The sequence below is a fragment of the Cotesia glomerata genome, linkage group LG9 (genome assembly GCF_020080835.1).
Source record: "Cotesia glomerata isolate CgM1 linkage group LG9, MPM_Cglom_v2.3, whole genome shotgun sequence".
NCBI classification, from domain to species: Eukaryota; Metazoa; Arthropoda; class Insecta; order Hymenoptera; family Braconidae; genus Cotesia; species Cotesia glomerata.
The window spans coordinates 7,887,040-7,901,906 of NC_058166.1; the positions used below are offsets into that span (position 1 = coordinate 7,887,040).

General features: G+C 31.6%; 1 protein-coding gene across 3 annotated transcripts in view; it reads right to left on the minus strand.

Moving 5' to 3' along the window:
- The window catches only part of LOC123271496 (head-specific guanylate cyclase), a 296,342-nt gene that overhangs the window by 13,946 nt on the left and 267,529 nt on the right, over positions 1-14,867 (minus strand). For all 3 annotated transcript variants that reach the window (XM_044737842.1, XM_044737840.1, XM_044737841.1), the window contains 4 exons: positions 11,589-11,961; positions 3,257-3,436; positions 2,744-2,882; positions 1,466-1,632 (listed from right to left, as the gene is read on the minus strand). In XM_044737842.1, the coding sequence (XP_044593777.1) occupies positions 1,466-1,632; positions 2,744-2,882; positions 3,257-3,436; positions 11,589-11,961 (859 nt within the window). The remainder of the gene's footprint in view (positions 1-1,465; positions 1,633-2,743; positions 2,883-3,256; positions 3,437-11,588; positions 11,962-14,867) is intronic.

The window sequence follows — 14,867 nt, forward strand, 5'->3', positions numbered from 1 at the left end:
TATTTTCAGTGAATAAATCGCTTTTGACATCTAGCGTGCATGGTGAAATGCAACTGGTTTATGCTTGCCGTAAGATGGACGGTGTGGCTTAATATATATAGAATAAGCGAAAGGAAATTTAGTATAGACCGGATAGCTCAAATGGTAGAGTAGCCGACATGTCTTCGGAAGGTTCTGGGTTCGAATCCCAGTCCGAGCTATCTAATAATTTTTCTCGCATATTCTATAAACTCACATTAAGATGATCCTCTCCACATTCCTTTCTTAATCCTTTCCTACCAATATCCTGTTACGTCAATGTGGAACGCTTCACGTAATAATTACCGTAACTCCTATTCTTTCCCGCTTCACAGCATTATTTATATTTGTAATAATGCAACTAAAAATAATGCAACTAAAAATTGCTTAACAAATAAATGTGAATAGAGATAGAAAAAATACAAATAAGCGGCAATATTATTAAAAATGTATTCAATACATCGTATTGTTAACGTTACTGTAACTATTAATCATTTTGATAAAATTTTTGGAACATTTATAGATAAAATAAATGATTATAAGACAAAAAACTTTATAGCAAGACTGCAAAACTATGATAATAACTATAAACACAACTTTAACCACAAATAACTTCTAAAGGAATGATTTTATCGAAAAATTATAAGAGAACTTTTTTGTAGAGCATTCAATTTCTCATCAGAATATGCACCGATCATAATCGTGGTGACATTTTTTTTGAAGAAAAAAAAATAATTGCAAAAAGTTCCAAATTCCCATATTATTTAAATGGGAAATGTAACTCGACTTCGGCACGGTTCAATTTGGTAATTAAGAGCTTATTTGTGTAAGATTTTTTTTTTTAGGCCAAGAACTAAAAATCAAGAGGGCGATCGCGAAAAAAAAATCAACTTGGGAAATAACGAACACCCTAGTATATAAGTACATATATACACTTAACCTTACATACAAATTTTTTGACAATTTAAAATATTTAAAGAAGAAATTGTTTATCAGAGTTTTAAAATTAATATTATAGTAAAAAATTATCAAATTAAAATCTTATGTTAAATTACTATTTAAGCAAGGATGAAAGTACCAAATTAATTGATGGCCTTGAACTTTAATTTAAAACCCGGTTAAAATTAGCGTAATAACAATAACAATAATCTCCGAACGCAAATGTTTTAAGATGACCCGGAAAATCCTTTATGATAATAGAGCTTGCGCTCCTTAGTTAAGGTATGCAAGGAAATTCACCGAGCTTATTAAACTAAAAATTCTGTGATTAAGGATCGGAAAATAAATCTTTCATGCTTTTAGTATATTACCAAAGTAAAAAGTAATTAAGAAATAAAATTGATGTCATTACAGTAATAGTTATGGTCACTTTTGATATCAATTTTCTTATTCCTCAAAAGCATACAGGATAGTTGATTAATATAATGGTAGATTACTACTACAATACCTTATAGACATCCAATTGACCGCAATACTGATCAAAACGTTCGTATAGATTCTGTAGCATATTGATAACCATCATTGGTGTGGCGGTGGAGCATATTGCGGTGAATCCTACTATATCACTGAAGAGCATCGTAACATCCGGGTAGGTCTTTGCCTCGATCGTTTCGCCTATGATAAAAAATAATGTCACCACATCTTATTTCTTTTATCCACTATAAAATTTCTATTTTATTCAATTTTGTTATTTTTTTTTTACACAATGAAACAAAAAATTCAGAATAAAAAAAAAGCAATATGATATAATTAAAAACTTTGAAGTTTTTCATTTTTATCTTATCCATTTTCATTATTTTTATTGTTGCAATTCAACAGTTATTGTTTTTTGAAGAGTACTTGATATTCTCTAGTGACTAACGATTATTTCCATAATCTCCGGCTCTTTTATAATCTCGGGTAAATATTTAGTGGCGTACAAATACAAAAGGGAGTATTAAAATTTTCGATAATACTGTTGATATTGAACGCCCCCAGTCTATGCTCAATGCTCAATGTTCAGTATTAGAATAAGAACAAGGGAAGTGATTTCTGAATTTTAATAATTAATAAAGCTATCAAAGTCAAATACTTTGCGTGATTTTGATCACAGTAAATTTTATTTTTATTTTTTATTTTTAAATCCGATGGCTAGTCTAGATTGACGAAAAAACGGTTTTTGTTGAATGAAAAATTAATTCATTGCCAAGCTATGGGTTAGTTTGTTTTTTTGCTAATCTCTCGAAGCGTCAGACCGTCGAAAAACAGAGAAGGGTCTTTGTCATTCGAGGAGTTAAATAACACAAGGTGCGAATGAATGAAGAAAAATAACTTGTCGACCGTAAATGACCATGCTAGGCCAGTATTTTTACTTTATTTAGGACATTAATTTTCCAGTATTTTTTTTTTTTTACTCTAAACTTTAATCTAATGAAAAAAAAGTACTTGACAATTTTATTTTTTAGACTTTTTAAAATTTATCAATTATTCAAAAATTATTGATCTTTAGCAAAATGTAAATAAAAAGGATACATTTTTTTTATTAATACTCGAGTCAATTTTTTAATCAAATTGAAGCTCAAGTCGGCTTTAATAAATTTTTCATCAATCTGCTATGCAGAGAAAAAAGTGAAAATAGTTTTTAGAGATTAAAAATAGCTCTCGGGGATTAGAATAAAAATGAAATAAAAATAAAATACATGTTATGTATAAGATAATACACATGAAAGAAAAAATAATTACGTACCGAGCCAAAGTCGTTTAGCTATATCAGGTGGAAATATAAGATGTAGTAAACTAACATTTTTTTCTCTCTCAGCGTCGACAGCACGGTTAGCCTCCTCAATAGAACTTTTCAATTTGTCCATACGTCGTCTCAACCCGTCCTAGTAGAGGACAAAAAAAAAGAAGTATATATATATATATATATATATATATATATATATATATATATATATATCTATAAAATTGTGATATTAAATGTGAAAATGTTACCGAGATAATATACGTCTGTATAAGTAAATCCCGATTTATATGACATTCAATAAAAATCTATTTTATTAAATTTTTTATTTAATAAAAAAGATACTTTCAATTGTACGGATATGGACAGAAGAGTGTTTTGTATATAGCTATTTATTACACTATACATGTCTGAAACAATGTGACAACCGTGATATAATGTATATATAAATGTATATATTTATAGATGGATAAATTGATATAATATGGTTTGAATGATAGGGATTACGATAGTCACCTGAGCCCTAGCTTGTTCGCCAACTAAAATGACGTCCCTTGTGGCGTCATGAAGCGGAATGTCCGAAATAAATAGACCTCGTCCTGTGAGACCGTCCAGGCCATTGAGAAACGGCGAACTGACGAATAAAATTGATTCTGATTCTGAACAGTACACCATTTGACCCTTCAATTCCAGTCCCTGGGTACAGAAATAGGAAATTAATACATGGTTTTTTTTTTCTATTTTTAAGAAATTTATGTGCTGGTTTAACATGCAATTTCAATTTTATCATTTAGTTATTTTATTTTTAGTCATTTTTTTTTATCTTGTTTTTACGCACTTAGAAAGCCGAAAAGAGCGAGTTTTTAATCATTATTTGCGAAGAGGCTTTTTATTGATTAATATAAAAATGAATATACATATAATAGTGACTTTAAACTTATTAATAGTGATAAGTTCTTTTGTTTTAACAAATAATGATTTGTCTAGCTCCTGTAGACGATCTCCGTAAGTTCCTCCAATAAAAAGTGTCTGCAGTGAGCACGATATCTTTACTTTGAACCATCGAAATTTACAGTCCTAAAAAATTCCGCGAACTTAAGATATTATCTAGTGATTAATTGAAAGAATGATAAAAATATCATCGATTTTCGATAAAAATTTTATCCTCAAATTGTTTATAAAAATATAAAATATTTATCTTAATTATTAATTCTTTACATATCTTAATATATATATATATATATATATATATATATATATATATATATATATATATATATATATACTATATATATATATATATATATATATATATCTCCTGTCACGATGTTTGTCCGCGATGGACTCCTAAACTACTTAACCGATTTTAAATTAAATTAGCACACCGTGAGCAGTCTGGTCCAACTTAAGAGATAGGATAGCTTAGATCTTTAATTATAGTCGCAATTTTATTTTATTGCAAATTATTTGTCTATAATTAATTGACAGTCACAATTATTTGTTAACTCCAAAAGATTCTAACAGATGTCGATACTTTTCGACTGGATTGAGTAAGTAATCAATAGATGGCACTGCTATGGTAAACCGACAAACCTGTCATATAAGCTACAATTCAATATCATGATTACCACGTGTTATTGAAGCTAAAGTATAAATTAAATTTATTTTGTAGTAAACAAAATACCGTGAAATTCAATTATTTCTACTTTTTTAATTTTTGGTGTTAGCATAGCCAACCACGTGTTACTTAGACCGAAGTGTAAATCAAATTCAAATTATAGTGACGATAATACAGTGAAATTATTTCTGCTTTTTACTTATTTGTGCTTCATTATTCAAAATTTTATAATTATAAAATATATATATGTAAGTATTATCACATAATTATAATAATTAATTAATATATTAATGAGAAAATGGTACAAAGCTCCCCACACTTCTTCAATAATTTTACAAATATTTTTTTTTTCATTGTTTTTATTTAACCTCTATTAAAAATTATTTTGCACTTATTATTTCAATGTGCTATAATAACATGTTTTTCAGTTTTTTTTTTTTCTAATATTTAAACGATTAAATTAATATTTTCAGTCAAATGCCACCGAAAAAATCTAACCTCAACAACGCAAGCACCAGAAAGGCACGACGCAAACGTGTTTAAAGAGCTCATCAGTTAGCAGAACAATTCGAAACAGGAAATACAGCTCAAAGAATCAAGACAGCAGAAGGTCGTGCACAAGAACAGCCTGATACACGTCTGCAACAGAATATTACGGGAACAAGAGCGGCACAAGAACAAAACATAGCTACAGTACGAGTACAGGAAGGACAATTTCAATATATACATGTAAGTATTATCACATAGCTATACAAATTAATTAATATATCAATGAAAAAATGATACAAAGCTCCCCACACTTTTTCAATAATTGTATAAAGATTTTTCTTTTATTGTTTTTATTTAACCTCTATTAAAAATTATTTTGCACTTTTATTTCAATTTCAATGTGCTATAATAGCATGTTTTTTAGTTTTTTTTCCAATATTTAAACGATTAAATTATTATTTTCAGTAAAATGCCACCGAAAAAATCTAATCTCAACAACGTGAGCAGCAGAGAGGCACGACGCAAACGTGTTGAAAGAGCTCATCAGTTGCCAGAACAAGTCGATACAAGAAATACAGCTCAAAGAATTAGGACAGCAGAAGGTCGTGCACAAGAATCTCAAGAACAGTGTAGCGAACGTCTGCAACAGAATATTACGAGAACAAGAGCGGCACGAGAACGAAACATAGCTACAGTACGAGCACAAGAACGACAAAGGCAACGGATCAGCCGCTCATTAATACGTACATCATTCGTTCGTCTTGCTTTTGAATATGCACCAGATATTAACTACTCTGCGCATTCAAAAATTGCTATCGGTGGAATGGATAAAGTATGTCAATATTGTCAGGCGTTGAAATTTCGAAATGAAGCTGCCGGTATGTGCTGCGCAGCAGGAAAAGTCGTGCTGCCACCTCTACCCGCTCCGCCAGAACCTTTATTATCCCTTCTTGCTGGGAATTCAGATGATTCAAAATTATTTTTGCGTAAGATACGCAAATTTAATTCTTGCTTCCAAATGACGTCATTTGGGGCAACTAAAATTTGCGATCTTGCATCCGATGGACGTAATTTTGAAACTACATTCAAAATACAAGGCCAGGTGTACCACAAAATTGGATCATTGATGCCAATGCCTGATGATAATCCGAAATTTCTTCAAATTTATTTTATGGGCAATTGTGAAGAGCGCGTAACTACTCGGTGCCAGTATAATTTCATTGAACAAGCAGAGGAAAGAGCAATTGTGATATTACTGGAAAATTTTTTAGAAGATCAGAATCAACTACTTCAATTAATCAAAAGAGTTTCGCCACGATTGCAAAATGACAACTATCAAATCGTCATAAAAGCCGATAAAGTACCATTAGGTGAACATGCTGGTAGATTCAACGCTCCAACTGTTGATGAGGTTGCTGTTATCATGGTTGGTGATCCAGTTGACAAAAGATCTATAAAAATTACACGGCGAGACAACACTATCAGTACGATTTCGGATCTACACCGTTCATATGATGCACTACAATATCCATTGATATTTTGGCAAGGACAGGATGAATATCACCTTAACATCAAACAGTGTGATCCTAATACCGGTAAATTTGACAATTACCTATTTATTTTCTTACTGTATGTATGAATGTTAATTTCGTATTGTATTTTATTTTTTATTTTTTTAGGTGATTATGGAAATAAAAAAGTGAGCTCAATGAACTACTACGCACACCGAATAATGATTAGACTAAATCAGGACAACTATATCCTTCGATATCGTCAGCTATTCCATCAATACATTGTTGATATGTATGCTAAGGTTGAAAGCGAACGCTTGCGATTCATTCGATTCAACCAGGCTAAATTACGATCGGAAGAATATATTCACTTACGAGATGCTGTTGCTGGAAACATCGACGGAAATTTAAATCCTAATGACATCGGTAATGCTTTCATTTTACCTTCAAGCTACATCGGCAGTCCACGGAACATGCAGGAATACATACAAGACGCGATGACTTACGTACGTCATTACGGCCGACCGGATTTGTTTATTACATTTACATGTAATCCGAATTGGGAAGAGATACAAACTTTATTATTATCAGGACAACAAGCAATTCATCGTCATGATATAACTGCACGCGTGTTTAAACAAAAATTGAAATCCTTAATTGATTTTATTGTTAAATATTCAATTTTCGGTATCACACGTTGTTGGCTGTATACGATTGAGTGGCAAAAGCGAGGTTTGCCTCATGCCCACATTTTGATTTGGCTTGAAGATAAAATCCGTCCAGAAGAAATTGATCAAATAATTTCAGCCGAAATTCCAGACCCATTAATTGATCCAGAATTATTTGATGTTGTCACTAAACACATGATCCATGGGCCATGCGGTGCTTTTAACATCACGTCACCATGCATGGAAAATGGAAAATGTAAGAAAAATTTCCCAAAGCCGCATACGAATGACACTATCACGGATATTGATGGTTATCCTATATATCGCCGCAGAAATACTGAGAATGGTGGCCACACATTTACAATGCGACTGCCGAATTATCCAAATCAAGCAGAATTTGATAATCAGTGGGTGGTACCATATTCACCATTACTTTCAAAAACTTATAAAGCTCATATCAACGTTGAGCTTTGCAGTTCTGTAAAATCAATTAAGTACATTTGTAAATATGTAAACAAAGGCAGTGATTTGGCCATATTTGAAGTACAAAATATAAATAAAAATGACGAAATAGCACGATACCAAATGGGTAGATACATTAGCAGCAACGAAGCTATTTGGCATATTCTCAGCTTTCCCATACACGAAAGAGATCCTTCTGTCCAGCATCTAGCAATACATCTTGAAAACGGTCAACGTGTATACTTCACTGAAGAAGATCTTCTCCAAAGAGCGTTCGAGGCCCCAAAAACGACACTAACTGAATTTTTTACATTGTGTCAAAGATTTGATATTTTTGGCCGATTCGCAAAGACATTGCTATATGGTGATGTTCCGCGTTATTTCACATGGAACAAATCCAGTAAAAAATGGGAACCACGAAAACAAGGAAAACGACATCCTTCCATTCCAGGCATATTCAAAGCTAAGACATTGGGGCGACTTTACACAGTACATCCAAAGCAACGTGAGTGCTTCTATTTACGTTTGTTATTGGTGAATGTGCCTGGACCAACGTCTTTTGAATTTCTGCGAACAGTTAATGGTCGAGTATTCAATACATACCAAGATGCATGTCGTGAACTGCAATTGCTAGAAGACGATAACCATTGGGACTTAGCGCTTGCTGATGCTGCGTTGACATCAATGCCCAATAACATTCGTCAGCTGTTTGCAATTATTTTGATGACGTGTTATCCATCGTAAGCACAAACTTTGTTGGAAAAATATAAAAATTGCATGACAGAAGACATATTGCACCGAATTAGACAAACAGATCAATGCCAAAACATAGATTATACGCCAGAGATGTATAATGAAGCATTGGTGTTGATCGAGGATTTATGTGTTCTAATTTCAAATTTACCACTTAATCATTATGGTATGCCATCACCTAATCGCCCAGCTACTGACTTAGTCAATACCGATTTACAACGAGAACAACAATATGACCATGGAAATTTAGCCACGATTATCACGAACAGTGAGCCATTACTAACAGCAGAACAAAAAATTATTTATGATCGGATTATGCTGGCTGTTGCTGCTGAACAAGGCGGTATTTTTTTCTTGGACGCACCAGGTGGAACCGGTAAGACATTTTTAATATCGTTGATTCTTGCCAAAATACGGTCGCAACAGAAAATCGCATTGGCAGTTGCATCGTCAGGCATTGCGGCTACTTTACTGGATGGTGGGCGAACGGCACATTCAACATTCAAGCTGCCATTGGATATTCATCATAAACCAGATGCAATGTGTAACATCAAAAAGAATAGTGGAATAGCTGCAGTGTTGCGGAAGAGTTCTATAATAATTTGGGATGAGTGCACAATGGCGCACAAATATTCACTTGAAGCATTGCATAGAACTATGCAGGATTTAAACAGCAATAATAAACTTTTCGGTGGTACTATCTTACTTTTGTCTGGTGATTTCCGTCAGACCTTACCGGTTATACCTCGCTCAACTTTCGCGGATGAGATTAATGCATGTTTGAAACAATCATTCTTATGGCGAAGTGTTGAAACACTTCGATTGACCATAAACATGCGGGTACAGTTGCAAAATGATCCATCAGCACAAATATTTTCCGAGCAATTACTAGATATTGGGAACGGTAAAATAGAACTGCAACCAAATACGCAATGCATCAAACTGCCAGACAATTTTTGTACTGTTCTTCAAGATAAAAATGAATTGATTCAGAGTATTTTTCCGGATATACAGAATAATTACTTGAATCATAACTGGCTCAGTCATCGGGCGATTTTGGCAGCCAAAAATGTTGATGTTGACGAAATTAACTTCCAGATACAACAGTTGTTACCAGGCGATCTGATGTCTTTTAAATCAATCGATACTGTTGTTGATGAAAATGAAAGTGTAAATTTTCCAACTGAATTTTTGAATTCACTAGATATACCTGGAATGCCACCCCACAATCTTCAATTAAAGATTGGTTCCCCGATTATTCTCCTACGTAATTTGAATCCACCTCAATTATGCAACGGTACACGTTTGATCATCAAAAAGATCACCGGAAACATTCTTGAAGCAACCATTTTAACTGGGAAGTTTAAAGGAAAAGTGGTCCTGTTGCCACGTATTCCAATGATACCGTCAGATTCTACCATACCTTTCAAACGGCTACAGTTTCCAATTCGTTTAGCTTTTGCCATGTCAATAAATAAGTCTCAAGGCCAAACAATGTCCATTTGTGGTTTAGATTTGGAAAATCCGTGTTTTTCTCATGGGCAACTATATGTTGCATGTTCACGTGTTGGGAAACCGTCGAATCTATTTGTGTTAGCTAAAGACAGGTTAACCAAAAATATTGTGCACCGATTAGTGCTAAATTAAATTGAAATTGAAAGTATTTATAATTTAAAATAATAAATATTACTGTTAAAGATTTAAGACTATCTGCCTTACCTACCTCATTCATAAGTTTAAATGTCATATGTTATTCACTAACAACTTTGTAATATGCTCATTCGTTACAAAATTAAATGGAAATAATAAATTAAAAAATTAATTCTTTTGTATTGATTTCTGCTTAATATGAACTGTAAGAAAATTTTAATCAATCGTGTTCAACGTCCTTCTCCTTCAAATCTTAATCCCGTGAATTTGTGTACCAACTTCAACATTTCCGTCTTGGTTCGTAAATAATTTCATTGTACTAAAGGGTTATAGTCGTAGAAAATCTGTCATGGAGGTCACCATATTTTTTTACAAATACCATCTATGTAAAAAGCATGGTGGTCCCCGTGACTGATGTTCTCCTACCGTTCCTCTTAAATTGTATACTACAATGTAATATAACAATAACTTTAGCCACAGCAACGCGTGGCCGGGTCTGCTAGTATTCTTATAATTTTTTGAATACTTGTCCATTTGACATTACATTTTCTATGTATATACTTGAAAATATCAACAGACTCGATAGAGTCTGGCGCCAAGTTCCGTTCTCAAGCCAGACTACCGAGTGTGTATATACCGTAAGCAGAACGGTTATTTGAGGTTACAAATTTTTTTTCAAATTTATTTTGATTTTTTTTTTTATATGATATTTTATAATAGTAGTTCATGTTTTTTATTACGCTTATTACTTGATTATTATCAATTATCTTTATAATTTCTATTTAAAATTATTAAAAATAATCAGCACAAACTATAGCGACCCAGATTTTTAGGTTTTAACTTTTTTCTTATGTAAAAAGCGGACGACCAGAGACTAAATAATATAAGGATGCATTCTAATCTTATAATAGATGGGAAACTACAGTGAAAAAAAGATATTTGACAGCTTGCAATTACACACGCCAGGCGGCGTAAGAATAACTTTTACATGAACTATAGCTTAAAGGAGATAGTTTGCCACCGGAAATGTATTAAATTAAAATTGTCAATTTTTATTATAATTACAAAAAATACTGAAATCCGAACAAAAACAGTTTCACTGTAAAAAAATCACGCCAAGTCCACGTTCATAAGACTATTAAGAAAAAAAATTTTATTTCTTTACAAAAAGATATAAAAAAAAAAATACGTTCCAAAATTGTTTCTTTTAATTTTTAAATTTACAACAAAATTTTTTTTAATTTCCGAAAATCATTTACAACCATATCGGTTACTTGGATTTTTTAATTTTTCATTTTATATCTTTTTGTAAAGAAATAAAATTTTTTTTTCTTAATAGTCTTATGAACGTGGACTTGGCGTGATTTTTTTTACAGTGAAACTGTTTTTGTTCGGATTTACATTACAACAGTAAAATTAAAAAAAAATTTTTTTATTTTAAGTGCGTATAATCTCTTAATAAAGGTTTCAGAGAATATTACTTCTAAATCTGATTTAAATATTGGAAAAAAATTCTTGATAAAAGAGAAATAATAAATTGCAAATAAATTATAATGATAATAAAGTACAACAATAAAAAGTAATAGGTTAAAAATAAATAGCGAGGCTTTTAACAAAACATTACCAGACATGCCAAAATAATGACTATAATCTAGCATCATCATTATCTGTAATCTCCATAAACGGTATCGACTCACCTCAGCCGGAAATTTATCAGCACCCGGTGGCTTCTGCAGTGCCAATACAAAGGGTGTATTCGCACGTTTTAAAATCTCATGAAATGTAAGTGTAACACCACGAGGTCGCGTGAATACAAAATACGTCGATATTTCACGACCAAGTCTATTGAGATTATGACCGAAGATGCGCATGAACCCGACCCCAAGTTGCACTATTTCAAGCTTTCGATCCACAACAAAATGCCAGGGAAATGCTTTGCAAAAACTCGCTACTCCCATCCGTAGATCAACTGCTTTTTCGGACAATCTTCGGGTTTCTGGAGCTACGACTTCACTAGAATCGTCACGTGTTGTGCCCATGTACTCGTAGCGCTCTGGTGTGATTCGATACCTGTCATCAAAATTTATAATATTTGAACATAATTTCTTTTTTGGTGAAAAATTTCATTTTTTACTAAACACGATCTTTTCAATTTTTTCGCATCCTTCTTCCTGTCCCTGAAGTTTAAAGTTTAAATTAAAAAATGAAGTTATCGACATTGTTCCTACACGGGAAAAAATTTCTGGGAAAATTTACGATACAACTATTGTAAAGCTGGACTATACTTTTATTACTGTTAATTGTCAAATATTTTAGAAGAAAAAATACTATTTATTCATGAAAAAATACGATATTACTATTGTAAAAATTAAGAGATGAAAATTTCCAGTGCTGCCTCTGTATCTTTCCAATAAAACTATAGCAAATTTTACAATAGTTGAATTGGAATGTTTCTCAATTAGTGTGAGTGATGGCCGTGACAGCACTAGACGCCGAGCTTATGTAAATGTTAAATGATATGCGTCTTAGTTTACTTCGGATAACGTAGAAGGAGAGTCTCTGGCTGCCAACACAGGGTTCTAGGTTCGATTCTCAGATAACACGAAAATGTCGGTTTCTTTTTTCGATTACTGTACCGGTACCAATTAGTCCAACCTTCTATCTCTGTCCCTCCCTAATATTTCTTTTAAAAAAACCAACTGTGAATTTTTACAATAGTTGAACTGTAAAGTTCACAAACATATATTATAAAATTTGCTTTATAGTATCCGACTTTTTAAGACTCTTGCTAGTCTTATTTGTTGGATAAAATTTACAATAGTAGATCGTAAAAATTACTAAATGAGAAGTATAGTCCACCGTTACTATTTTATTTAGCAAAAATTACAATAGTAAAATAGTAAAAACTCCTTTAATTTTCTTTCCGTGTAGTTTTTAAAAGTTTAAAGTTAAAATTTTGAGTTAAATATTGCAGATACAGAAAAATCATATAAAATCTTCTTTATAGGAAATTTTATTTTTTTTCAAAAAAGGTCTATTGTGTGGAATATCTTATATTTTAGATGATATTTGAATTTAAAAGTTATAAGAAAGTTTCTTTTTAAAAAGTTTACTTTTTCACTGTGAAATGAATAAATCAATAAATGAACAAAATAAGTATGCAAATGATTATTTTAATTAGTGTTTCACCGTCGAAGGTACACTGTATTGTATACATTGAATAAATATGCCGAGATATGAATTCTGATACATTTGTATTAAGGTAAAAGCTTCAGTAGCTGCTCGAGTACTAATAAATGCTCACTCCATGTATTTGTGGATATAGATATACCAATGCATGGAGTGAACATGTACTGGTACATGAGCAGCTACTGGGGCTCTTACCTTACATAAATGTTTACCCTTCAAAATATTTTCGCATTTTCCCAATTATTTATATATTTTATTCGCGTTATTTTTATTATCCAAGCATTTTGGTTTATACATTTCCCGTATAGTATCATTTCAGATATTCAAGTCTACATATATAAATGTATATGATAAAAAGTTTGGAAAATCCAAAAGTGCACGACTCATAATGCTCATTTAATTATGAAATATAAAAAAAAAAAAAAAACTTAAGTCGTTCAAAATTAATTGCCGAAAAAACAGCTGTAGTAGGAAGGTACTGCACATGCGCCCCTGGTGGAATAAAATGTACATAATATCTATAGATATAGATATATCACCATCCATGTTAATTTTACATGGATATATATAGATATACAGTCTTGTAGTTTTCGTTTTTTATTAATTGCAATTAAACGACACTGAATTCATTAATCATTCGCATTCAGTGACCTACAATCGTCGATTAGAATTTAAAAAAAAAAAATTTAACTCGAATAATGGATTTTTTCACAAGTTACAGTGTTTTCGGGTTTCACACATGACGGACAGGAAAATTTTTTGACCTATTTTGGTTTTTTTTTCCAATTCTATTGCAGTAAATCAATTTTTAAAAAGTATGAAATTAATCTCCATTAAATTATCTCGACAATAGTATGCAAAATATCTTGATTCCGTGAACTAACAAGGCTATAATAATAAAAATAGCCGCCAAAATGAGGCGAAAAAAATTTTTCGATCGTAAAGCACTCTCTGATGCTTCGCATCATGAGTCGTGCAATATAAAATAGTATGCATGACAAAATACCATTTGTCAACGAAAAAACACGGGCACGTATTTACAATCTATATGACTATATCTATACACATCCATACATATCTACAGTGGGAGTATCAACTGATGAAATATATATGATTTGAATTGATAAAATTTAAATTTGAAATTACTATGCTCGCAGTACACGCGTTCAGACCATGTCAATACTCAATACTCAATATTGTGTAGAAAAAAGCACACATACCAACATATACTCATAGTATTTTTACTTGGAAGGTTTTGACGCCAATACAAAATAAAATTCAATTACAAATGAAATTTAAATTTATAAACAGAAAAAAAACCGTATCTAGTATCAGTATATCGAGCTTTATAATATTCTTGCAATGTTTTTAAATCCAACATGATTTATACTATTCATCGTTTTAATCCTTTTTCTTTGTCAACCCGACGTTTTTTAGGGTCCAATTATAGTGAAAATGAATGCCGAGTAAAATAAGAAATAAATGATGACGTGCTCGATTTAAAAATTTTTTTACTTACTATTTTCAATTATTTCAGTTATTAAACTTGGCGATTCGTTAGGAATATTAGAATATTATTTATGAATTAGCATGTATTATTTTGAATGATTAGAATTATAATTGAAAAATGGCCATTTGGCAGCCGAAATGGAAGTAGATTTTTTACTTACATAAACAAAATATTGTATTATCGTAAAAAATAATGCAATAATAAAATTTCATTAAATACCTACAGACGAAGAGGTTATTTCCAGTCAAGGAAAATAAAAAGACATGAAAATTAAAGC